The sequence below is a fragment of the Hippoglossus hippoglossus genome, chromosome 9 (assembly GCF_009819705.1).
Source record: "Hippoglossus hippoglossus isolate fHipHip1 chromosome 9, fHipHip1.pri, whole genome shotgun sequence".
NCBI lineage: Eukaryota > Metazoa > Chordata > Actinopteri > Pleuronectiformes > Pleuronectidae > Hippoglossus > Hippoglossus hippoglossus.
In genome coordinates this window covers 9,665,359-9,690,880 of record NC_047159.1, presented here as the reverse complement: position 1 = coordinate 9,690,880, position 25,522 = coordinate 9,665,359, and the positions used below count along the sequence as shown (strand labels likewise).

General features: G+C 39.6%; 1 protein-coding gene across 2 annotated transcripts in view; it reads left to right on the top strand.

Annotated features, from left to right (window-relative positions):
• ipo11 (importin 11) overlaps window positions 1-25,522 on the top strand; it is a 104,733-nt gene that overhangs the window by 66,191 nt on the left and 13,020 nt on the right. For both annotated transcript variants that reach the window (XM_034595999.1, XM_034595998.1), the window contains 7 exons: window positions 4,052-4,131; window positions 4,238-4,318; window positions 5,905-6,000; window positions 6,394-6,507; window positions 6,937-7,058; window positions 13,439-13,534; window positions 15,629-15,713. In XM_034595999.1, coding sequence (XP_034451890.1) covers window positions 4,052-4,131; window positions 4,238-4,318; window positions 5,905-6,000; window positions 6,394-6,507; window positions 6,937-7,058; window positions 13,439-13,534; window positions 15,629-15,713 — 674 coding nt within the window. The remainder of the gene's footprint in view (window positions 1-4,051; window positions 4,132-4,237; window positions 4,319-5,904; window positions 6,001-6,393; window positions 6,508-6,936; window positions 7,059-13,438; window positions 13,535-15,628; window positions 15,714-25,522) is intronic.

Genomic DNA, 25,522 nt, shown 5'->3' with positions numbered 1-25,522 from the left:
TTTCATCTGTGTTTGTTTATTTGTCTGTAAATTGGCACCATTAGTCAAAAACTGGACGGATTACTATGAAGGATGCAGTATCGGTCTAGTAAGAATTCCATTTTAGTGCAGATCTGGGGGCATTTTTTGAGGTTTTCACCTTTTTCCCAGTGAATACTTAATCATTCTAGATAAAACAAATCAGGAATTTTTAGGGGACTGATATCTGTGAGTGTGTACAATTTGATGCAGCTTGATTGAATTTAAGGGCACTGTTAGAGGAGGTATGAGCTCTTCTGATTGCTCGTCTAATTGTCTCTTGATCTGTGCTCACTTCCCTGCACGCTGCATGTGTTTCCTGTAATGTTGCTCCATGCTATGTTTGTGGATGTGCTGACTAAATAGGCCCCTGCTTACCTGCTCTGGTAACAGATGGCAGCATGCATTATCTTTACTACCTCACTGTGACTGGCAGATGGCTAGACAACACATATTGCAGACAAAAACGTGAATATCACCTGTAAAAACCTGCATGGTCACATTGAACCTCCTCTGTTACTGCTGAGACTATATGCCTGGTGCACACTAGAGGATTTTTCAACTCTTCAAGAATGTGAGAGACCACAGACCTAATGACAGCCTTATCCGAATTGGCAAGATCGTAAGACCACACACTTGCTGGTTGTAGGAAACAATTTGACAGTGGCAATTCCAGAAACTTTGGTTCTAACAGAAAGTTATTCTTCTTCCTCGTCTTCTGGTTTTCTATGGTGGTTGGCAATTTACTTTCCTGCTACATTACTGCTGTGTGTTCTATTTCGCAGCGAAAACCCCCCAAAAGAATGTAAACTATGGGTGTAGTCATGGCTGAAAAGGCGGAATCAGCCTATACATTTTGTGTGAGTGTGGAAATGTATTGTTGTTTTCAGTCACAGCAACATCCATGGTTGGTGACACTTCCCAGTCGGCTCGCTCTCATTGGCTATTGGGGGTTTCTGTTGGAGCAGATCAGAGAGGCTTCGACTCAATCGGTAGCAATACAATGATTTTGTTAACCCCTCACACTTAAGGTTTATTTGGGCAGATAATCGGCTCCAACTGGCCTCCAGTCTGGGACTCCCCCACATTTGTCGCGAGGGTCGAATCGGCTTGAGAAGTAGCCCTAAGACAATACTAACAGAAACAATTAATGCACCCCCATTTGTAGTGCGTAACAAATTGAATAAATTGAAGCCTTTAAAAATCATCTTTAATGCAAATATATATGTTATATCTTGTCCATTGGTTCCCTTTGTTCATTCAGGGATATGACTATTGTCCTCCATGTCAGAATTAGCTGCCCTGTCAACTTGTGTGAAGTAAACAATTACTCCAGGTATTGGTGAGAGTTTCCCTGTCAGCCTGTGTTACCTTCAAACTATAAATTCTTTCAGATGTTGGTTTGTGTACCGGAGGAAAGTCGACATGCAGGTGTGACTTTGTCTCTGTCCATCTTTCTGAGGAACTATTTCCTTTCAGTCCCTTCTCTTTTCTCTCTCACCTCTCCCACTCATCTGTGCGTTCGTGTGTGTCATATGTTTCCAAAAGGGTATTCAATTTGTTACGGTCTGTTACTCCGCCAGCTTGTATCACTGTCAGGTTTATCTCCTACTGTGTATGTGCTAGTCCAGGTTTTACGATAAGGCATTATTCATTTAACGCTTAAATCTTTCCCTTCCATTTTATTTGGGTCACCTCTCACCGCTCCTTCACTTTTCCTTATTCTCATCATGTACACTGTGTATTTTTTACTAAACTTTCTTTGTCACGTTTTTTCCTGTTGTTCTCCAAAGCCCTTTTTCATGACACTCTTTCATTTGTTACAATCTGTTGTTCTGTATATGTGCATATGTTTAGCATTCTGTGTACATAACATGACATCAAATTGCCTTTCTGAGTGGATATTGTTTTCACCGAGTATCCATGTGTTTCTCATGTTGTTGTTTTTTTCCATCACAGACTAGAGAGAAAAAAACCTTGAAATTTCTTGTCTGTTTTTTTTCAATATCTTGAACCATATCAGTAATCTGCTCTGTGACGGTTCTTCGAGACAAACCGACTCTTTGGAGCAGTTTTACTTGAGAGAAGCTCCTTCGTGGATTCTCCTTCTGAATAAGATTTCAGCCTCTTTTCTATTAGTTCGCTCACCACCTGTATAACATTGTCTCTGTCCCATCACAACGCTTCTTGTTTGGCACCAAAACTCCACTGAAGAGCAACACCCATTACCATTTTCCTTTTTCATCAGTGTGAGCGCTTTCCAGCAGCGATTTCTTTGTCATCGGTTTCTCTTGGGGAGCTCAACGTCTCACATTTACTTCTCTTGGCAGTCATCATGATGCTTGTCAGTGATGACACATAACAGCTACACATGTTTTCTTGATCCCAACCTTACCTCAAGCCAGAAGGAGCCATCCTGAAGGACAAGTTAGTCCACTATTTTATGTTATTACTTTCGCCAAGGAGGTCATCATTTCATTGCTGATGACATAAAAACTACTCAACCGATTTTATTGAAACTAAGTAGAAGTGTTGGACGTGGGCCAGGGGAGAATCCATCAAATTTAAGAGAGGATCTGGATTATTATTAGATTTCATGCATTGTCTCGTGGGTAGATTAAATTGTCTCACAGGCCGTATACGTCCTGGTTGTTGGAGGCTGCGTTAAAGCACACACAGTTTGTGAACATCTCGCGGCTTGTTGCCAATTAGTGAGTATCAGGTTGTTTTTGGACAAAGGACCAATCATAGTCCTCCAAGAAGAAAAAAACTATAAATCATTAACCTCACATGACTTCACAGTAAAAGGTACTTATCTCCTATATATTGTACAATACATACTTCTCAACCCATCAGTGCTTTTTGTGTGACTACTATGGTACTAGATCTGCTTTGCACTCCAGCATGCACACTTACCTACTGGCCAAAAGTCAATTCTTTGTGCTTTCACCTCTGGTGTATAATTGTCTGCAAAAAGTACAAATTGTCAAAAATGATATATATTTGTTTTGTTACCTATGAGGGCATTTTTCTTTTTGAATGCATTATCATATCTGTGCAAACTGCTTCATGGTCAACTTTTTCACATTTAATAGTTTTTGAGGTTATAATTACTGAGCCTGTTCTCACCTTTATTTTGATCAAATATTCTGGCCTTTGTTGCTCTTTTTGACAGCAGCCATTCTTGGTCAAGGTTTTGTCTCTATGGTTACTCTTAACCTCAGTTAATGGTTCTTTTATAACATTTTCCCTGTTATAACCTCTTTGCTTCTGCTGGTGAAAAAACTACTTCGACAGCAAAGGTCGGACAAACAGCTGAGACGAAGTAGAACATATTTAATGCAGGTGTAATGATGCAGCACTATGCTTAATAATTCAAATGCACTTCTTGTTAATAGATCCTCTCAACCTTTTGCTGCATTATATGTTGAACTATGGTTAAAAGCTAAAACCAGTCCGGGTTTTTCTTCCTTCTATTTTTTTGAAAGTCGTCATAAATCATCAGTTTTATTCGTTTGTTTGTTGGTTACATTTCCCTTCAGCATGTAACAGTTCAACTAGATGCACTCACATGTCAGTTTTTTAATAAAACATCACAAGCATAAATATTCAGCGAGCCCCACACCTTTTCCCTTGAATTTGTTTTCATCATTGAATTATTTAAATGGTTTGAGTTGCCTCATTTTCAAGGCTTAGTGTGTTCCACATAAATATTAAAGATTGTTGGAAATACTGCCTGATAGAAAAAATGCTCCTCCTCCTCATAGAATTCTTGGTTTTTTATTCAAGCTTAAAGTTACAGTGCAAGAAACTAGTAGTATTTGACAAACTTAAACTTTGTAAACACTGAACATTTCCCAGAGTAAAACATGTCATGTGTGTATATTGATTGCTCTCAAGGAACAAAGCTTGTAAGACCATCCATCCAGTTTGCAGTTCATTCCCAATGTGTTGGACCATTCATCTCCTGTGTCGATCAATTAACCCCTTTGGTCCAGTTTGGTAACGTGCAACATCTGATGCTCTGTTTCAGAGTTGAGCTCCGAGAATCTGCGCACCTGCTTTCAGATCGTAAACGCCTACATATACTTGTCTGCCGCAGAGTTCCTGCAGGTGAGGCTCTCGAGTGAAACACTATGAAGAGAAAATGAAACCAAAGCATGTTCAGGTTATACATATACATTATAATTCCCATATGTGTGAATTTGTGCATTTCCAGAACTATGCCGAATCATTGTGTCGATCCTTCTGCAATCTGCTGAAAGACATCACGAATGAGGGACAGGTCCAAGTGCTCAAGGTACACACACACACACACACACACACACACACACACACACACACACACACACACACACACACACACACACACACAGAGAGAACTATATTACTTTTTCCGTCTCTTTTCTCAGGCTTCATTTGTCATTCTTCTTCCATCAGTTGAACAGTAGTGTTTGTTCGTCTTGCCTGTGTGGCTCTACGGGAAGCAGCTGGAATGAAAGTAGCATACAATGTTGTAGATGCACAAACAGACACAGACAGTGCAGCTTATGAATTGACACACAATTATGATGCAGGACTAGAGTTCTATATAAATATTCTCTGAACTAATTAATTAGTTCAGTTATGTGCCCCCTAAAAATGCTTGTTCATTGTCTGGCCAGTTACACGTTCTCACACAGCTGCTGCTGAAAGTATTAGGTTTTACCGTCTGCCTGGATGGTAAAAACTTCATGGGCGATGGCGCAGGCATGCGTGAGAAGAAGAGAGCAAACAGGAGGGGAACAGGGCTGCAGGCAGCTCCACGAATAATCAACAGAGCCGTAGAGATCGCTTATGTTATTATAAGAAGTCTAATTAATTTTAGTTCATTATGAAACTGTGTTGTGACAAATTAGAACATGGTGGGCCGCCATAGTGTAGATAATTAATGATACACTGTGTGTGTGCATGTCAGGTTACATACATGCCTCAGCATTTGTTGATTTAACCAATGACTTTATAATAATGTAGATTAGCCACAAGAACATGGAGCTTTAGCTTAGTAAAGCTCAATGGCATTACTGCACATGTGGCTCCTGCTAATCCTTTGTTCTGAGGCGAGGAGACGAGAGCCAGCGACAACAAACCTGTCAGCCTACACAACATCAACACACAACAAATCGTAGCGTGTCCACCCACTCTGAACAGGTTGCTGACCCGTGGGTTAAATATTCTAATTTGAGGTTTCAGTTTGTGTAAAAGTAATTTACAGGGTTAGAAATTACGTGATGTTGTTCAGTGTAATGTTTTCTGGTTGAAGTGGTCTGGACTCATGTTGTAGGCTTATAATGAGACGTCCAATGAGGATGGAAAGATCCTTTCATTCCAGCTGTGTTGACACGCACAGCTGGGTGCATGTCCACACAGTACTGGATGCAAACTACAGCATTTCTCTCACACACCTCATCTTTTACTCTGAAAATGTCTTCATTCATGCTATATCTTTATTTTCTGACCCTGGTTTTAAGCTGTTGATTTTTGAAGTCAAGTATTTTCATTCGAGCTTGGATTCTTGAGAGAGCTCGTTCAAATTTCTTCGGTATCTAACACTCGAAGGACTAACCTTGAGAGCCAATTGAGGTCACTCCCACAATGTTCTACACACTTTCCGTTTTCCTTCTAAAAAGTAGCTCCAACTAACTACTTTCTGCCTCCCACGCTTTGCTCTACCTTTACATCATCCTATGTTTTTTGCACACTCGTATCTTTTTTCCCTCCCTCTCTGGCTCCCTCCTGGGTTTTCCCAGCAGGTTCTTCTTGTTTTTTCTTTCCCTTATACTGCTTTTCAATACTTCTCTCTCTTGAGCTGTGTCCCTCTTCCTCCCTCTCTTTGTGTCTCTGCAGGTGGTGGAGATAGCTTTAAAGGTTAGCCCCATACTGGGAGCCCACATGTTCCAGCCCCTGCTGCCAGCTGTCTTCAGAGGAATCATGGCCGGCGAGGTTAGTCTCACCTTTACACACTGCGCAGATCATCTCAAATGGCATTATATAAACTGAAGGAACAAATGTTGTTTAAACTTACGTGTATTTTTATTTATTTTTCATGGTCTTTTACCAAATATTTAAATATTTAAACCTTAAAATAATTCCTTAAAATGAGACTGTCCCCGTGTGTTCCTCCACTTTGTCCTTCTGTCATTTTTATATAAATTCTAATGGCGACAGAATATAGTGGCATTTACTGATCAATGCAGATAAAGGTCTCACTTTGCCTTTCCAGGATACTGCTGTGTCAGTGGGCCTATCTTTTCTGCCTCATCATGCTTTATGTAAGAGCATCTGCACATGAGTATCATTCTGCGTATGATTCTGTATTGTGTGTGTGTTTTGCAGAGATATCCTGTGGTGATGTCCACCTACCTTGGCATCATGGGCCGTGTCCTGCTCCAGAACTCCAGTTTCTTCTCCTCATTGCTCACTCAAATTGCCTCCGAGTGCAGCCAGGAGGTGAGGCTCGACGTCTACCCTTCATTTTCTGTCTTCTCAGCACACTCTTTTTAGCCATAACTGCTGGGCCTGTTAAAAGGGACTCGTTCTGAACAAGGCTGAAAGTAATGAGGAATTGCAATTGGCGATGTTTCTAAGCCCTTAAGTGTAGAGTCGCTTCTCGCTTCTTCTTGTTCAATCTAAATAATAGAGAAAGTCCGAGAGTTGTCGCTCTGAGTTGTGTCTCCATCATGCCAAAGTGTTTTGATGATAGAGGACGAGGCAGGGGAGGTAAATGAGGCAGAACAAGCGGGGAAGGTCAGTTTTGCTGACATTTTAAAACCACATTTTTACACATTAAACCAAACATCCGTCAGTTTGCTGTCTCTTGAGTTGTCGGAACGCTGTTTGTGTCGCCTCTTGTATCCATCTCCTGTCTCTCCTCATCAGATGGGCCAGTTGCTGGGCACCGTGATAGAGATGTGGGTCGACCGCATGGACAACATCACTCAGCCAGAAAGGAGGAAGCTGTCGTCGCTGGCTCTGCTTTCCCTTCTACCATCTGACAACAGGTGAGAAACATTTGTGTGCAGATAGAATCAACCCCTATCCATCAGTCCTGCTAACTTCAGGGCACATGGAGGAATCTGAGAAGACGTATTTGACAAATTATTTATTCAGCTCTTGTTATAGATTGGAACGGTGTCACTAACAGACAATATAAGTTCTTGTTAAAAATATATATGGGAGATGACGAACGTTTGCTCTACAGCCACAATAAGCTGCACAAAATTAACACCTTAACATTATGAGTGTAATGTGTCACAGTGGCACAACATACACATACTGTGTATGCACAGTTCAGGCAGTCAGTAGTGTTATCAGACTGAGTTTCATGCTTTACAAGGGGTTTACAGGCTGTGGTGTCTTTTGAAGAGAGAAAACCTGAGTGTCTAACAGATTGTGGGGCACTTCTTAACAAGTGATGACACACAGTTTTACATACAAACTGACAAATATGTTCTTCTGTGGAGCTTTTACTTTATCTACACAGGAGTGTGACAGGAGGAGTACAGGAACAAAAAATATGTTTTTGCTCCTCTTCACTCGCCATCAAAAGTTTCCTCTTCATTTTCCAAGTCAAACTTCTCTTGAAGTGGTTCAAAGGGAGTCAGTGTGGGTTTTAATGATAAACTTTACTTGTGATGTCCCATCTTGACTCTATGGTGGTGCGTGATCTTATCAAGATTTTGGAAAACTCAGTATTCTGCAATCCAGATATGGCATAGAAGGAGACAGGCATGAAATCCTTTGTTATGCCCCCCTCTCTTGGTTGTGGAAGAGCAGTCGATTGTGACAGGCCCGGCTTGTTGAGTGCTGCATGACAAATCAACTTTCTCACATAACATCTTTACTAAAGTAGGAAGGGGGTCCGTATCTTGTCCTGCCCTCAATATCATCAAATAGTTTTTTCTCTTACGATACAGCAAAGCATCGTATCGTAATGAACCATTTAGCTGATAAATATATTTTTTTCCATCATAATGACAGGAAATTTTGCAATCTAAAGAAGATCTTGAAGATTTATTTTAATTGCAATCATATAACATAACTGATTGTCTTTTCTGTGTATCAGGATATTTTTAATAGTTCAAGATATTTTCCTTTTCTGAGACTGGATAATATTTGTTTGGTAATAATTACATATTTTTCATTTCTGACTCTCCAATGTTCCTAGATCTTTGTTTTGAAATGTGTCTCCTGTCGTGATAGACTGATTTTTGATCTATTTGGCAAACATGTATTTTCTGTTACACAACAACATATCTCATTCACGTATACTTTTCTGTCTTCATATGACTGCTTTGCTATTCAGCTTTTTATTCTTGCTTTTTATGATTAGTTTACTTCCTTAAATTCATAAGCGTCTCGTTTCTTTTTCGATGTTTCATTTTGTATTTAACATGCACAACCATGAGGCCATTTTCACAGAAGACTGCTTTAGTCATCAGAACCTCTTGTTCAGCCGTTTTTTTGCCGTAACAGTTCATCATCGCTGACAGTTTGCTTTCAATGGCAAAGCTTCTGTAATGAAATGCCAATACTCGACAAGAGTATGAACTTTAGTAAATAAATATGCACATCTTTATCAGCTGGATCTGCTGCGCTCACACTTTGTCTGATCATCATTGTAACAGTGTTTTCTTAAAGTTTCCTCTGCCAGAGTTTTTGTCTCATCAAGGTATTGATTATTGTATAAACTGAAAACCTTTGATTTGATTTTTTTTAATTGTGGGTTTAACTTAAATGAGGGTTACAAATGAAGTTTCCCAGCTAGTAAAGATTAGGACTTAATGCATTCCAGCACACCTGACTGTAGATTGAATACATGCATACACACACACCTGTGCATTTCTATTTTTACTTGTATTTGTAAACTAATGTTCACTACTAAATCAAACTTCTCCCTTTTGAGATAATGTAAACTATTGATTTTTAATTATTGCTTTTATTCACACATATACTTTTGGAAATCTGGTTTTGAATTCCTAATTGTTTGTCCGTAAGGGTCAATCCTCAGTGCTGTCATAAAAGTATTTCTCACCTTAATTAGTAGCTTTGATTTGAATTTAAAACCCCGTGGCTTGAATTTAATAATGAAACACTTGAAACCAAATTGAAGAACTTTTTAACCCCATCTTCTTCCACTTATCTAAAATCACTGAAGCTCAACAGTATTCAATGTACAAGCTCAGCTGGAATATCGCTGCCTTTTTATACCTTCATGCTGGAAACAGGGTCCAGAGGCGTCATGTCCATCCCTATCCTCATGAATGCAATATGTCTGAACGGCTTCAGGGGAATTAATACAAACGTTCACTTGGACTCAAGGAGGAACTCATGAGATTTTGCTCATCAAAGGTCAAAGACACTGACGGCAACATCTGAGGAAAGCTCAGAAGAAATCCCTTCAAATTAAGCACAAATGTGTTTTGATCGTGATCACAAGACAGGAAGTCCCTACAACGGGGGTATTTCATTATATTTGGCTTATATTGCATCACTGACACTCAAGGATCAAGTGATTTCAATCTGATGGTCAAAGGTCTTTTTTGCCTTACGGGGAGACCAAAATATGTGACACAGACGTTTACTTGTTTTCAAGGATGAACTGGTCATAATCTGGGGGTCAAAGGTCAAGGCGACTGTCACCTCACATCGTATTTTTTGGTCTTGTGAATGCGATGTGACTGGAATTCCTTGGGGGGATTTCTTCGAAAGTCCAAAAGGTCACTGTGACACCACAATGTGCAAAAACAAACCCACATTTTAACACCATAGCTCTGGAGAAAATTCCCACCTCGAAATTGTGGGGCATTAAATATGTTTTGCTGTCAGGTTGAAGATGTGTGTGAAGCCGAGTTTGCAGCTTCACATGATTGTCGTGTGACATTGCTCTCTGTCAGTCCTCTGCAAAAACAGTCCTTGTAATAAAAACAGCATATTTCACAATAAGTTATTCTTTGGAAACAAACAACTTTTGAAACACTTAATACCTAGTAAAGTTTCTACTACGTATATGAGTAGACATAGATGTCAACTGCACCTGGACAGGTTGGTGGAGGCTAACAACCATTGGTTTAAGAACATTAAATCATGAGGAATTATAACAGCAGTGTATCACTACTACTTCTTTAAGTTGAAAAGATTTTGCCAGAGACCGCGAATCTGTAAATGCCACTGAACACAGAAAAAAATCTGGATACTGCTTGATGATAAATTTAATGCTGGGTGGAAAAAAAGAATACTGTGGGTCAGAAGTTCTCACAGAAAATGTCGCCCCGTCCCTGGTCGATGTTTCATGCGTCCCTGCAGCTGCCTTTTATCTTTGCAGGCAGGACGACACAGAGACTATTGCTGTGACTAGTGTGTCTTTCTATTTAACCCGTCAGCTTTCAGATACGTTTTTTTTTTACACGACACTGATTTGACTGACAAGCATGAAGCAGCGGCACAAGTCAGGGATTAGAAAATAATCACTGTAGAGATGTTAGGGCTGGACAGAAATTGAATTGACAGACATGTTTTAACGGGTAATAAGTCATCTTTAAAAATGTTGGCAGCATCCAGTTGTTGCTACGGCTGCTAGTTTGAGACTTTTATTAGACAGTCGGTGATGAATTTACACGCCTCTCCTAAATGTGAAATGTTCCCGATGAACAACTATTAAAAATGTACCTGCCTCGGTATTTCATTCTTTATGTTTCAGTCAATCTAAAAAGCCTGAAGTATTTATTTGCCTCCTCTCCTTGATGCTGGAGCTCAGATATACTAGTACGCAGTTCTTATTCATGTCTGTGTAATGAAGCCGGCACAGGTCCCAGAACACAGTGTTGAAAACAACATGCTATGGGGCTCACAGGCCTCAATTTGAAATAGTGTTATAATAATAAATTGAAATAAATTCTAAATACTCCCCTCAATACATGCAAATGCCCAGAACACCACATGTTTAACTTGAATTTTACACTCCTTTCCCAAATGTGAAATGTTCCCGATGAACAACTATTAAAAATGTACCTGCCTCAGTTTTTCATTCTTTGTGTTTCAGACAATCAAAAAACGCCTGAAGTATTTATTTGCCTCCTCTCATTCATGCTGGAGCTCAGATATACTAGTACGCAGTTCTTATTCATCTGAAAACAACTCGCTGTGGGCCTACAGGCCTCAATTTGAAATAGTGTTATGAAAATAATTAATAAATAATTTTAAACTACTCCACTCAATACATGCAAATGCCCAGAACGCCACATGTTTAACTGTGCTGCAATTTCTCAACATGTCTATAATACATTGGAAGATGATAATATTTTACCGGTCATGCTCAGCACTAGAACTTTATGGGCTTCTCAACCTTACGTAAGGGACTGGATTGAATTCAGAGGCGAGTCCAGTAAGATTCCGAAGGAGTGAATCTAATAAGGTGAATGTGTGCAGAGCGGCACAGCTGTAGAAGCAGACGTAGTTCCGTCGAGAAATTCCACACGGCACTCAGCACTTGATATAGGAATGTTATTGACAGCTGCAAATGGCTCCTTCAGGATTTCTCACCCCCCCCCTCCAGAGTCTGTACTTTCTGAGGCTGTCAGTGTCAAAGCGCCGACATCAACGCGAGTTTCTTAATACATGAACCTGGTTAGCTGCTGCCACAATAGATTCCCTCGTGTGTCGCTGTTGCCATCAAACCTTGTTTATTAGAAGTATCCTGTGACTTGTTTTCTGAAATAGGAGCAAATTCTAAATAACTGGCTATCATTTACATTTCTACTTAGCAGTTGCACATCTGATCCTCTCTGCTTCAGTGTCGTGACTCCAGCTGGTTTTGGCAGGTTACATTTTTTTTTTGTCTTTAAACTTGATTGTTGCCGTTACTCAAATAAACGCCTGTATTATTTGTTAGCCTCCGTTCCTCTGTGCTGGATTGTCCAGGTCAGACGTGTTTACAAAAACGGGAAAATGTCCAGAACATTGGGATGAATAGAGCAGGCAGGAGGACGTATTCAATTTCACAGTGGAAATCGTGTTTTTGCTAATGGCACATTAACTCCGCTGTCGGCCCTTGACTCAAAAGCTCTTGGATGTCTTGAATGTTTTTTTTTAAATGTACATCTTCTTCAGTGTTTTTCACGTGTATTACACATCTTTTACATCCTGAGATATTTCTATTCTATTTGTTCTTTTCAATCATGCATCCGTCGGGGTTTGAGACGTCATCAACACACCCACTCCTTCGCTGTGAATGTTCCGGACATTTTCCTGCTGTGTTCTCACATGTGAGCACTCACATAACATCGACATTTGCGTTTCACTTACAGTCCCTTCGGATAATTTCAGGAAAATGTCCAGAGTTCATGTTATATGTGAGAGGATCTTATTTCAGTCTTGATGAGTACATACTTAACCAGTTTAAATGGAAAATATTCTCCTTATGAGAAATATCTATATTTACTGGCTGCATATGTGTCTGCCAGGCACTGATCTTCCATTCCTTTTGCCAGACTTCATGCTCAGTGAACTGCCCGGGGTCTATCTCACCATGTACCTGAACCGACAAGCTTTGATGCTTCAGTGCCTAAAACGCACACATACTCACACTTTGTGCTTTTTCCCTGCCCACTCTTTATCCCTACTGTCATGGGAAACCCCCACTTCTTTCTCAGTGCTTGAAGAATGACTCAAATAATTTATCAATGACTGCGGCTCATGTCACATCCGGCTGGTGGGTGTTGTGAGCGGGCATATTTTAAAGATCTCAGGTTCAAGCAGCCAGAGGAGCTCTATAGTATCTGAAAATAATCACCATAGTGGCTGTGGGGAAACAAGTTTCAACCCACCAGGCTTCGTTTAAAGACAATACGCCTCAGTTATTTTTAAATATTTGCTTCGAGACAATAAAACTACCGTTACAGCAGGAAAATCCCTCTGTCCTATGTGATTGATTATTGCAAAAGCAGCGTGTTTTTTTTGTAAGATCATAAAAACTGAGAAATGTTTTCAGTGCACTTTTACCCACATTATTGTTTGTGCTTTTTTGATTACCCTTCCTTTCTGTTTGAGCTTCACTGCAGTAAAAGGTTAAGGCTAAGTGAAGGGATAGAAAGTGGTTGTTAATTCCAAAAGCCAAAGGTGAAACGGTGACGCAGAGATGTCCAGTGATGTCAGTTGATTGATGCCACGGATACTCTTTCCTCTGGGTGGCCTTCTGTTTCTTTGACAGCCACTTAATCAGGATTAAACCTGCACCGTTGCACGCTGTTGTCATGTTGCTCCGTATGACCGTTTGCTCCGTCGGACAAACACCCACCTCTCATTCTGTCTCATTCAAACTCACAGCTGGTGAATTATACTGTCATTGCTAATGAGTCTATGTCGCCTGTGTGTGTTTTATCAGTGTGATCCAGGACAAGTTCTGTGGCATCATCAACATCTCCGTCGAGGCGCTGCATGATGTCATGACAGAAGATACCGAAACAAGCACCTACAAAGAGTAAGTATGCAGGAGGCCAAAGCTACAAGGACATAAAATGCATAAATTACTTTGTAAGTTTGTAATTTGGACAAATCTCCCACATGACGTATGAAAACAGTTGAAATATTCGTTTTGAAAGCTTGAATTTATCAACAACGATAAAACTTTGTAGAAAGAAGCTCTCACTTTTGAAAAATGACAGTGGAGGAGAGGCTGAGTGGAGGTGTGGCCCCGGACACATTTCCTCAGATAAATAATGGCCTGTGAAATGGCCCAGAAAACACCGTCTCACTATGGAAGGAGACACTAACACAGCCGCCCTTCGACACTTACTCTGCCCCATCACTCTGCCCTCCCACTCTCTGTCCCGGTAGCATCGAACCCATTTCTCAGAAGATGTTAACCTGCGTGCAGACTCTCCTTTTCCCTGCTGTCGAAAACACTTAGCGCCCTGCTAAGACGTGCCAGTGTGAAATGAATGGCAAATTTGTGTAGAAAGGTTAGTGTAAGTGTTTCTTTATTTGCAGGAGACGTGTTGAATTGTTTTGGTTCCCTGCTGAGCTTCATACGGAGCCAAAACATGTCTGTGGATTTACTATTTGTTAAGGCAACAAACAGACGGGTACCAGTGAGTAATGCAATCCTCCTGCCTGTGTTTAAAAAATTAAGCAATGTTTAAAATTAGAACTGACTTTCCTTTTATTCCTCCATTCTCGTAAGTGGTTCTGCATTGTTCTAGTATGGTGTGGAATAAGAATGAAAGGGAAACAGTATGACATTTGGAAATTAAGTGCAGCGTGAAAGTACAGTGTCAAAATTGTATTCCTTTCTATTGTACTGAACTCTCCAAGGACAATATTTAATATTTGATTACTAAATCTAAATGACTGGTAAATGGGAGTTTCAGTTGCAGCACAGAACATTTTTAAAGGGGAAAGACAAAACGGCCGTATGTTGATCTTTGTTTTTTTTGGCAAAGCCTAAAATGTGACTCAGTCTTACCACCGTGTTTATGACATTGTCACAATAGTTAGTTTAAATCTGCACCATCTGTTTTGGGGCCCTTGGGGACAATAGAAACAAGCTCTGATCATAAAATTGACTTTTTAAAATTGACCTTTTAAGTTCAAAGCCATAACTTTGTGGACAACCATTGCTTATTTATTGATCAAGCAGTTAGGGAGCATCGTTATCATTCATTTGGAGTCGAGTTTCTGGCCTCTTCCAATATTCCAAATTTCCCAACTCCTGAAAATATCTGGCTCTTCAGCTGCTAACTGCCTAATTATTTTTAGTGTAGTTGCTATGTCTGTCTGTTTTCTGTTCTCCTAATAGTCATATTTCTGCAAAACTAAACAGCAACACATCTATTTTATAGGAAACAGTTTATTCTATTAAAAATATCTCTTGAGCATATCAGAGATAGGTCAATGAAATTGATTAACGTCAGGTAAGATTGTGATCTAGTTTAATAGAGGTAAAAAAAGAGTGATTTCGGATACATTATTAACTAACCTGGTGTGACGGGGAAAAAAAATTCTGACCATTTGAACTTAATCAAGCCAAAGATAACATTTCCCAAGCGAACTGTTTCGCTGTTCCATTTTAGCTGGATAGAAACTTTAATTCTAAGAAACAGGTTTGGATCAGGTAGCGTATCACAGAGTTTTCCCTGCTGTGGCAGAAAACATGAGAGCCGAGAGAACTAACAGCGAACTTGTCTGACAGATGTTTAAACAAGGAGGAAAAAATGTGCTACATGGCTCTGTGAGATCTGTGTGTAAATTATTAACTGATTGAATTTCTGATCATAAATTATCAAAAGCTGACACGTGAAAGCCAGGTAATATGAAATTGAAGATTCCCCCCTTCCTCACTTCCACTCACAATGAGCATAAAGTAAGAAATGATTTCTCTTGTAATTCTCTCTGCATGCATATTATCAACCAATATGAACAGCAGTCGGTGCCGTGCACAGAAGAGCCAGAGGGTTCAGCCTTTTGTCTTTTTTCCGTGCCTTCGCGTGTGCTGCTGAACTTGTCCTGAAATTGTCTCCTACTGTGCTGGTTTATGTGCACTTATTAATATTGAGTTGAATATTATTGTTTGCAGCTGCATGTTGATGAGTCATTTCGAGGAGCCCAAGCTAAGTGACGATGAGGAGCCACCAACCGAACAGGACAAGAGGAAGAAACTGGTGAGTCAGACGCACACATTTGTACGCACACAGTTCCGTTTTATTATTTTTCCGACCAAAATATTTTCTTTTTCATCTTGTCCTGTTGTCATTTTAGATATTTTTTGAAAAGGAGTAATATAATGTTCTCTTTTCATATTACTGAGTTCTCTCTCTCTCCTTATTCTTTGATGACACAAATAATCTTTGCCCCCCCCCGTGATTCTCTTTATGCCATACCGTCTCTTATAAAAATGCGAGAAAAAAAAAGAGGAAAATACTCACAAAAACAAGTCCCATGATTTAGTGGCCAGAGAAATGTACACGCAAACTGTGAAATGTGGTCATTCAATGCACTCCTTAGTCAGGGAATAATTCATATGTACCTCTTAGCTGCTGCAGCTTTTCAGTTCGAGCGCCATCTAATCACATAAGCACAGCTGCTGGCATGCGTGTGTCATAGATGCATGCTGCGAGTCACTTTATGTAAGCATAGATATTGTCAAGCATCCATAAATGGCGTCTAGGTGTGGGATGCATACCATTTCAACAGTATGAATGTATATAGGTGCATGCATTCCTTTGCTGCACAGTGTCTGTTGAAGCTCTGATATTGTAAACACTCTTTAACATTGTAAGAAATGTTGTTTTATTATGACGTTGGCGTCTCTCGCTGTGTCGTCTCCTCCAAATGAGTGCCTCAGCAAAATTAACAAATTAGATATCATTTGGGTTTGAATGAAGAAATGCAGCTGTATTTATTACCTAGTGTGACTTTGTGTGACTGTATGTGTTGTGTGTGTGTGTGTGTGTGTGTTGTGTGTTTGTGTGTGTTTGTGTATGTTTGCTGGGCAGTATCCCACTGTACTTATCACCTCAGCCCAGACCCCAACTTCTTGCTCCAGGGAATAGAGAAGAGGAGACTTAAGGTCGCACCTCTCTCTGCTTCTCAGTGGGTGTGGGTACGTGCATGAATCCACGTGCACGAGTGGATGGCGTGCCCACGTGAGACGGTTTTGAGTTAGAGGAGAAAGTTAATGAGGAAGGAGACCTGTGACATTTATTGACTCCAGTTTGGCTTCCTTCTGGCGGCTGTCCTTGGCAGGTGTGTGAATATTTGTGTAAAAGCGTTCATGTGCATCAAAGAATGTATGTTTATGTCAGTGGGAAAGAGCGAGAGAGACCATTTTCATAAAAAAAACGCTTCATGCATCAATGCCTCACTTTGAATCATTTACTCAGACAGTGGACTGCCAATGCATCGTATGGGATAAAAGCATTTAAAGCAGCCTCATCCACATTGCTAATTATGTTTTAGGTGCACTTGCACTCGGTGGCACTCAACTTTGTTTAGTCAGCTTTCATCAGGATCTGGCGTGTGTGTCCACCATCTGCAGGGTGAGCTGTAGGGGTCCGTTGCATTGCCGGTCAGGCAGCAGGTGAAGGCAGGAAGCCTCGCTGCGAAAACTGCAACTTGAGATGGGTAAAGTCACATGTCCGTAGATGACAGGGCTTGAGGTGATGGAGGAGGTGAAGCAATGCTAAAGAAGTGTACAGCAGGTGGACTCACCTCTATACACAGCACTGGTCAGCACCTGAAACGCTCCCTGACAGGGACTGGAGTCTGTCCAGCTCCTTCCCAAGGCAGGTGTGTGTAGATGGTCACGAGTCCTGCTATACTTGCCTTCTCTTTCTCTGCAGTGCAAGTGAATAATTAAGTACACGAGTGCTTACTCACTTACAGGCTGTAATTCACTAAATATTAAAGTGAGATGTGTCATACTCGATACAGAGGCTGTTCAATGTAGTTGCCAGTGTTGGCTTACTGCAGATATATCCATATAGTTGTGGTATATCCATACTGATGTCCCTGATCCAGATGCTGCTCCTGTGGTGTCCTGTGACCCGTGGGAGTAAACAACCCGTGACTTTTCTGTATTTTGTAATTTATTTGTATGTTTAGATTTGTCATTGTTTAGTCTTATCTTTTATGTGTGTGAATGAACTGTCTGTGCACTTTCGTTGCTCTTCCTGTTTTAATTTCAATGTCGGCCGATAGGGAAGAAGGTATTACACTATTTTTAAAGGGTAGTTGAGGAATGCCAGTACATCGTTTTTAATCACCCGAGTACTGAGGATTTTGTTCTTTGACTTTGAAAAGTCCGGCTTAGTACCTGTCTTGGTCACATTTGTTAAACTAGAATGGCGCACGGGGAGTGCATACCTCTGCCAAGGGCATTGTCCCATCTCCCCAAAATTCCTGAATCAGCTCCAAAATTGAATCGGCTGTTCCTTGAGTCATGCCCTGCCCCTCCCCTGTGGAAATTGCTTCAGAAGTTTGTTTTGTAATCCTGCTGACGTATATACAGCAATGAAAATGTTAATAAAACAACTCAGTGAATCCAAAAATGTTTAATTCACTCACAAAACTAAACTCTCTGCCTATGTAAACACAAGTTGTCCATAATTGAATACCTTACACGCCCTCAGCACCCACCCGACATGTCCCTTTTCTCCCTTTTCCCCTTCATCTGTCCTTATCATACTCTCTCACATTGTACTTGTGAACCTCTGCTAATCAAGCAGTCTCATCACAGTTCCTCTGCCTGTAGGGGATATTTGTTTGACGTTGCTGTGTTGCCTCGTTGAATTTTATTTGCTGCTCCCTTTGGGACACCTGCATTCCTGCATGAAGGATGAATAGATTGAATACAGGGCGAAATCGGAGAAATAAGCACTATCACTGGTATTCACATCCCTCATTCCAATGTTTTCCTCTCATACAGTATTGTTATGTTGTATGGGAGGATTCTCTTGGCCTTGTGTGTCCTGTTTGTGGTTCTGACCTTGTCTGACTCTCATGAGGCACTGTGACAGTAATTTGCTTTTAAAAGGACAGAGACTCTGCCACAGCTCCCAGCGCTGCAGGAAGCATTGTTCTTTTTTTCATAGACTCATGAATAGGATGGATGTTTCCAGGGTAAAGCTCTTAAAAGTTGCCAACACATCTTAATGCATGTTTATGTAATCTGTTGTCAGACATTAAAAATAAACTGTGACGCTCTTTTGCTGAATCTGTAAGAAACAAAGTGGTTTTGCTATTCAGTGATATTAGAGATGACAGCAAAGGAGCCAGGCTGGATCTGAATCAGGTCCATTGTGGTAAATGGTTGGTGTCTCGGCCCCTTAAGACAGCTGGATTTCTTTTGAATCTTTATTCAATCATTCTATACATGTTCTGTTCAAATAGAATTGATTTACAACTGCTTGTAATTGACTCAGACTCGGTTCATTTATCTATTGGACAAGTTCAGCTCAAATTTAAGATGGAACAGAAGTGTCACACTAAATATTATTTAATTAAGAAAATAATCAGCCGGTCAATAAAATCGGACATTTGCTGTATTTGTTGATAAATTGCCAGTGAATTATGCTTGACAATATTGAAGCTAAACTAAAATGTGGGCTGCTCTGTACTTAAAGAATAATGACACCCTCAAATTCTACTAGATCCCTCCTGTCCTGGCATATTAAACAACAAACGGAGGAGTAAGGTAGTAGTGGACTGTAGGGGGGTCTGCATGAATTGGTAGTCACAGCTATGCAGCCATGAAGAAGAGAGTCCGACCAATTGGTTGCCGATGCTGACACCGATATTAGGGAGAAAAAACTTGTATTATTAACACATTAACCCTATAAAAGAAAAATCGGCCTATGTATGTATATATTTATGTTTTTATATAAATAAAAATCATCTCTAAGATGTTATTAAACCCTAATGACAAAGAAATGTGATATAGGCTTGACATTCTACAGTTTAATCATAAACTTACACATACAACTAAATGTACTGAATTTGAATGAAAACATTTTAACATTAAATGTCAACATAAATGCACATATGTCCTGAAATGTTTATTCTGTGATATAAAAGTTTTTATATCAGCAAGCGCAGATACTGACATGTCTGTTAAAAGCACATATCTGTCAATTCGTTATCAGCCACCAGATAAATTGGTTGTGCTCTGAATCTGGCATATGAGAAAGAACTAGTGTTAGATTTCCTACCACTCGAGAGGAGTCCATCTCTTTCATGTCTGTCTCTGCAGTAGCATGTGAAGGGTCTCTAATGTTACCAGCAGCAGCAGCTTTTTATGAGAGGCACAAACACTCTTTGTTCAGCCAGCGTTCTGATTTACTTGGCTTGTATCTGATGAAACAGACCTTAGAGTCTTGCCTATGTCATCGTTTACATTTGTGAGAATGGACCAGTAAAGACTGCCCTTTTTTTCTCGTTATTATGATGACATCATATTGATCACACTAATTGCCAATGGACTTGACATTTAGGGGATAATACTGGTTTATAGTTGAAAATAACAGTGGTTTTTTTTGTATTTGTCAGCTCTACAGTTTGTGTTCAGTACATCAACATCCAATCAAACCCATGTTCTGCTTGGAGATATATTTCCACACCTTTAATTAATAATTACTCCAGCAGGATGTGGTATGTCTGGTCTCATTTATGCAGATGAGACAAACCTAGACAGCAGGAAATCTAAATGGTCCACCTCTAAGCATTGGTGTTGGGTTCATATGAAGGTGTCCTGCACAGCTCTGTGTTCTTCTCCTCTTCATCTATCATTTCAGTCAGAGATTGCCTCATCATCTTCTGATTTGTCCCTCACTTTGATCCGAGTGTTCCAGGCAGACTGGGTTAACTGACGCTGTGTTTGGGCACCGGTACATAATGTATCATTAGATTCTTGTGCTTCATCTACAAGGTCAGCACCATCAAACAAGAAAAGGGATCAAAGACTTTCTCCACCGAGCACTAATGTGCTCCGTCTGTTGTGCTGCGTTAGCACACACCCACTTGAGTGTATTCCTTTTTCTTTTACTACACACAACACACACATGTGGTATTGGGCTGCTTTTGTTGTGAGTAGTTGCCAATAACTGATGAGAGAAATGGGGAAAAAATAATAGACAAAGGTGCCCTATTCAACACAATCATGTAGGAAAAACTGGGATATGATGAGGGGGGTTGCTAAACCTTATAATTGAATGGTGATATTGCCCAGATGTGATATTATGCATTGGAGTGTTTTCAGACTGCAAATCATTTACAATTTTCTCAGTTTCCTCTGTTTCCTATTTTCTTTTCCATTGACCTTATAAGACAGCATATGGAGTTCTGTGCCCAAGAAGCTGCTCTCACTCTGTAGCGCCACATCTTGACAATCAGACGCATGACGTAATATGTTGAATTCAGTCACAGCTGTTCTGCAGCAGCCCACGTGCTCGCCCACTTTTTAAATGTCCCATTTTGTGTTCTCTGTTTATTGTTAAATGCAGTTTCGATTTATTTGAACAGAATGCTCACTTAAGTCATTTATAGCATTTGTTCAGGATGTGTAACTGATGAGATTTTGGTTCCAGGCTATTACGCTAATGAGTTGGTTTCAGTGTGTGTGGTTTTTATTTTTCTGCGATTAGTGATGGTGATGGTGGGATATGATAGTGAAATAAACATTAGGTTCACAGTTAGAACAGTTTAGAAGTATAGGTGATCGTGCTAATTTTAAATTTATAAAAAGTATAGATATTGTGTTTTGTATATTATGAGAGGCTGCAGCGCCAACTAAAAACTCCTTAGACAGCAATATAGAAAGGTGGGTGTGTTAAAAGAAAGTTTGATATACTTTCTTGACTAAATGAAAGATTTTAGCTTTTGATGTTGGGGTGACAAAATCAAATGTAGGACAGTAAACATTCAAATCCCTTTTACCATTACATTATTCTTTATTTTGCCAGTTTTAATCAAATATAGTTGTAAAAGACATGATTAATGACAAATTACCACTTTCTGCCTAAATCTTAAGAAAAACAGTGGAAAAAATAAGCTTCTACTGAAATGATTCCCCTTTCCTTAACAAATAATAATTTCAACTATATTTGGATAAGAATGAGAATCTGAATTGATAAATTCAAACTCCAGTGGGAAGTGTGCAGCATCACAAATATTTTGTCGACCTCCTGCCTCTGTAATCCCCATTCAGTCAAGTTAAATTTCCAATTAGAAGACTTCCTCCGGTAAAACATTTACTGATGGAGTCTTTAAGAGGGCATCCTATTAAATGTTCATGTTTTGAAATTTGAGAAGAGGAAGATAAAGAGTTGTACCTATTACTTCCTTGTCCTGTGGCTGTTATTGCTCTTAGGCAAAGGCAAATATTATTCCATAGCTTAATTAGTGATGAAATTGGACTTAAATTTTCATTATTTCGTGATAAGCAATCCAGCTTATTTAGTTACCTTAAATGGCAATCCCATTAAATATTGAATGTTTAACAAAGGAAAAGATGGCAAAGTGTACTTATTTGATTATTACCCAGTAGCTATCAATGCTCAGAGTGGAACAAAAATGTTTTATGAGCTTTGATGAATTACCAATTAATCATGAAATCGTTTTTGTCATTGGACAGTTTATCATTATTCCATTTATAATGAACAATCAAACTGACTCCAGAGGTTCCTCAAGGTATATATTTGTAGGAAATTAGTTTCAGTGTGTTATCAATTCACTGTGGGCCACACAAAGCGTCAGTAATGAAGACATGCCATTCTTGCTTTATTATTGCTCCTAGTCTCAAGCAGACCATCAGTGTCAGCATAATTTGGTTTTGTTGAATAACAGACCTCGCTGACAGTGTTATTTTGCACCACAAGATATAAAGATTGTCCTTTGTGCTGCCTCAGGCATACAGAGAGATCCAAATTAGTTTCCATCTCTGTCACTTCTCAGCTTTACGGCCATTTGTCCTGGAGACTGTTGGGAGTTGTAGGCTCTTAGAGGATGGCAGGATTGCAAATATGCTGCAATTAACCACTTCTTGAATTCACAAAGAAATGGAGCACAGAGATCATTTATTTTAGTGGGTTACTCAGAGTCACAGTATATTGCACAGACAGACTTTGATGGCTCTACCCTGTGCATGAGTTATCAAGCTTATACACCAGGCCTGGCATTTTGTTACTATATAAAAGTCTATGCTAAAGTTGGGTGTCAATGCAAAAGGAATGGGGTTCATATACAGTGTAAGCAGTATTCTTTGTATACAGCATATGGATTCATCATTTCCTTTAGGAGTTGAATTAGTGCAGATTAAAAAAAAAGTTCTTTGGACCATCATTTAGAGAAAATTTTATTTAATGCCAAAGTTAAAGTATAATAAATCAACCATATGCAAATATATCTGGTCACACATCCCAGTATTTCATTCACCCATCATTTTTGTTGGAGCTGTTAAGGTGAGCAGGCACTGTCCATTTTTGTGGCTTTATTTTCAATCTAGCCAAATCAAATTGTGCATGCTCATAAATATCAGATTTTTCTTCAGTCTCCTAAATAAATAAAATGTTTTTAATCAAGATCGATGAATTATTCTCTCAGAAATTGGTGAACTTCAAAAAAAAAAAAAAACACCTTGAAAATTTACTGGATTCATTCTTTTTTGGCCATGTCCTAATCTTCCCACCAAGTTTCATGGAAATCCAGTCAGTAGTTTTTGTCAGTCAACCAACGCACAGGGGTGATTTAAAAAAATTATCATTGGCAGAAGTAATGATGTTAGAACAAGTTCACCACACTCTGTAATGGATCTTCTGAGAGCAATCGTACTGTGGAATGGCTCAAAGTCAGCCTGCCAACATTTCTGACATGCTAGAAATCCTGAGGACCCCCCCTCAAACCACTCTTCAAACAACAATCTGGCAGAAAATGTGCCTATTTTCATAATTTTCACAAAGCTAAAATCAGTCTGGATCCCTACAGTTTCTTCCCAGCATTAGGATGGGAAATATTACACCTTTTATCACTCTTATTTATTTACAACCTCACATTATTCCAGCATAGTGTAGCTCCTCTTCCACCTAAGCAGAAATCAGCCAGAATATATTTCCACATCTGTGCTGGTGTGAAGGACTTTTAATGATCCTGAGTTAACTGAGTGTTCCTGAATATCTATCATTAGTGTTACCGTACTGATTAAGCTTTTCCATGGCAGCATCTTATTAAGAGTGTAGCCTGCTGTTTATAAAAGGCAGCCAGATATTAAAATGAAGAGCGTGCACCACAGGGAATGCTCGATTCATTTTGTCCACTTATGCCTCTGCCAGTCTTGGTGTTTATGTTGCAGCTGTGCAGATCCGACGAGGATGCAGCCAAAAGTGTGTGTAGTGTTTTCACCTGTCAGCTCTTTGGATTCATTGGGAGTTAATTAGTCTGATTCAAGTGCTGATAATAATCGATCTTTGGCCTGACGGGTTCAGATTTGAAATTGATACTAATGCATCTTAATTACCGGTGTGAAGCTTTTTTCGTTCTGCATGTGGCTCATTATAACCAATCACTGTGATTTTGATTGTGTGCTGGCAGCGATGAAATCTCCTCGCTAAGATTCACACTGCTGCCCACTTTACCTCAACCTCAACCCTGTTCATTCAAATTTACGGCTTGTCAGACGAGTGACAAAATGATTGAAGTATTGGTAGTTGCTCAGGAGGGTTGGATTGATGGATTAATCAAGTAAACCATTAACCATGATTGACTGAGAGGAAATGTTAATCTACATTACATCAACCGTTGGCATAATTCTGACACTTCAACAGAACTGGCTGGTGAGGGATTCCAAACATGCCACATACTCTTGATGCTGGGTGTAAAATCTCTGTGCCTCTATAGGGGACATTAACTGACCTTAATTAATAATGTGTTTCTTATTGCATTAATATAATGTTTTAATAATGAGCTGACCATGTAAGCCTGGCACCTGCACAATAGATGTTGTGAAACAGAAATTCCACAGAGAGTGAGGTGTCCAGCAAAATGTAGCAAACTGTCACTGGGAAGTTTAGAGGCAACAAAAACATTTAGCTCAGCTTTGAAAAATTACTTCTCAGCATTCCCCAGTTAAGTGTCTTTTTCAAAGTAAGTTGGAATTGTACCAAACTGCAATTTAAACAGTTGCATCCAAAACTACAAAGCAAAGGTTTGATGGAAAATCAATAAATTAGTTTAGCCGGACAATACATTTTATTTTTATTAGATTTTGTGAGGATAAAAAAGACTTAATGACACTTTCGCTGAACAAAGGATACTGCACAGTGTAAATTTCCTCTCAGCTTTAAATTACATTCCAGGAGTTACAGCAACAACAACCTCAGCCTGATCTTTTTACAACATTGTTTCTTCTTTAGATTCTAATGCAGAAAATCAGTCACATAAATTTGTTCAAGGTGCTTCTCAGTCTGTATCATGAATTGGCGAGATCTGTGAAAGCTTATCAGACATATACTGTATTCGCTGTCTGACACTTCATATCAGACAGATGCTCTGTGGAATCACAGAGAATTTCTTTTTGTACCATTAATCCTTTAGGACCTAAGGCGCCCAATAAAAGCAAACTCTAAAACTTGAGCATTGTTTGAAACAACCCCCTTAAACCTGAGGGTTTTCTGCAGAGCTGAAAGAACATATAAAGTTTACCAAAACTTTATTTTTCTCAGCGTCTCATGCAGATAGAGACATGAAATATAAAAAAAAAAAAACATTTAGTAGATTGAACATTTGGCTTTCATTGTAAATGCTCCCTTTTCCCTGAAATTCATGAAAATGTTTTATCCCCTCCCCACAATTCTTCCTCCTCCTCCTCCTCCTCCTCCTCAAACATGTCTCTTACTGACTGAGCCTTGGTCAGCAAGCACATCATCTGGATCTTTTTATCAATGGTTTCATCAGGGAACCACGGCTGTACTCTGAATCAGTG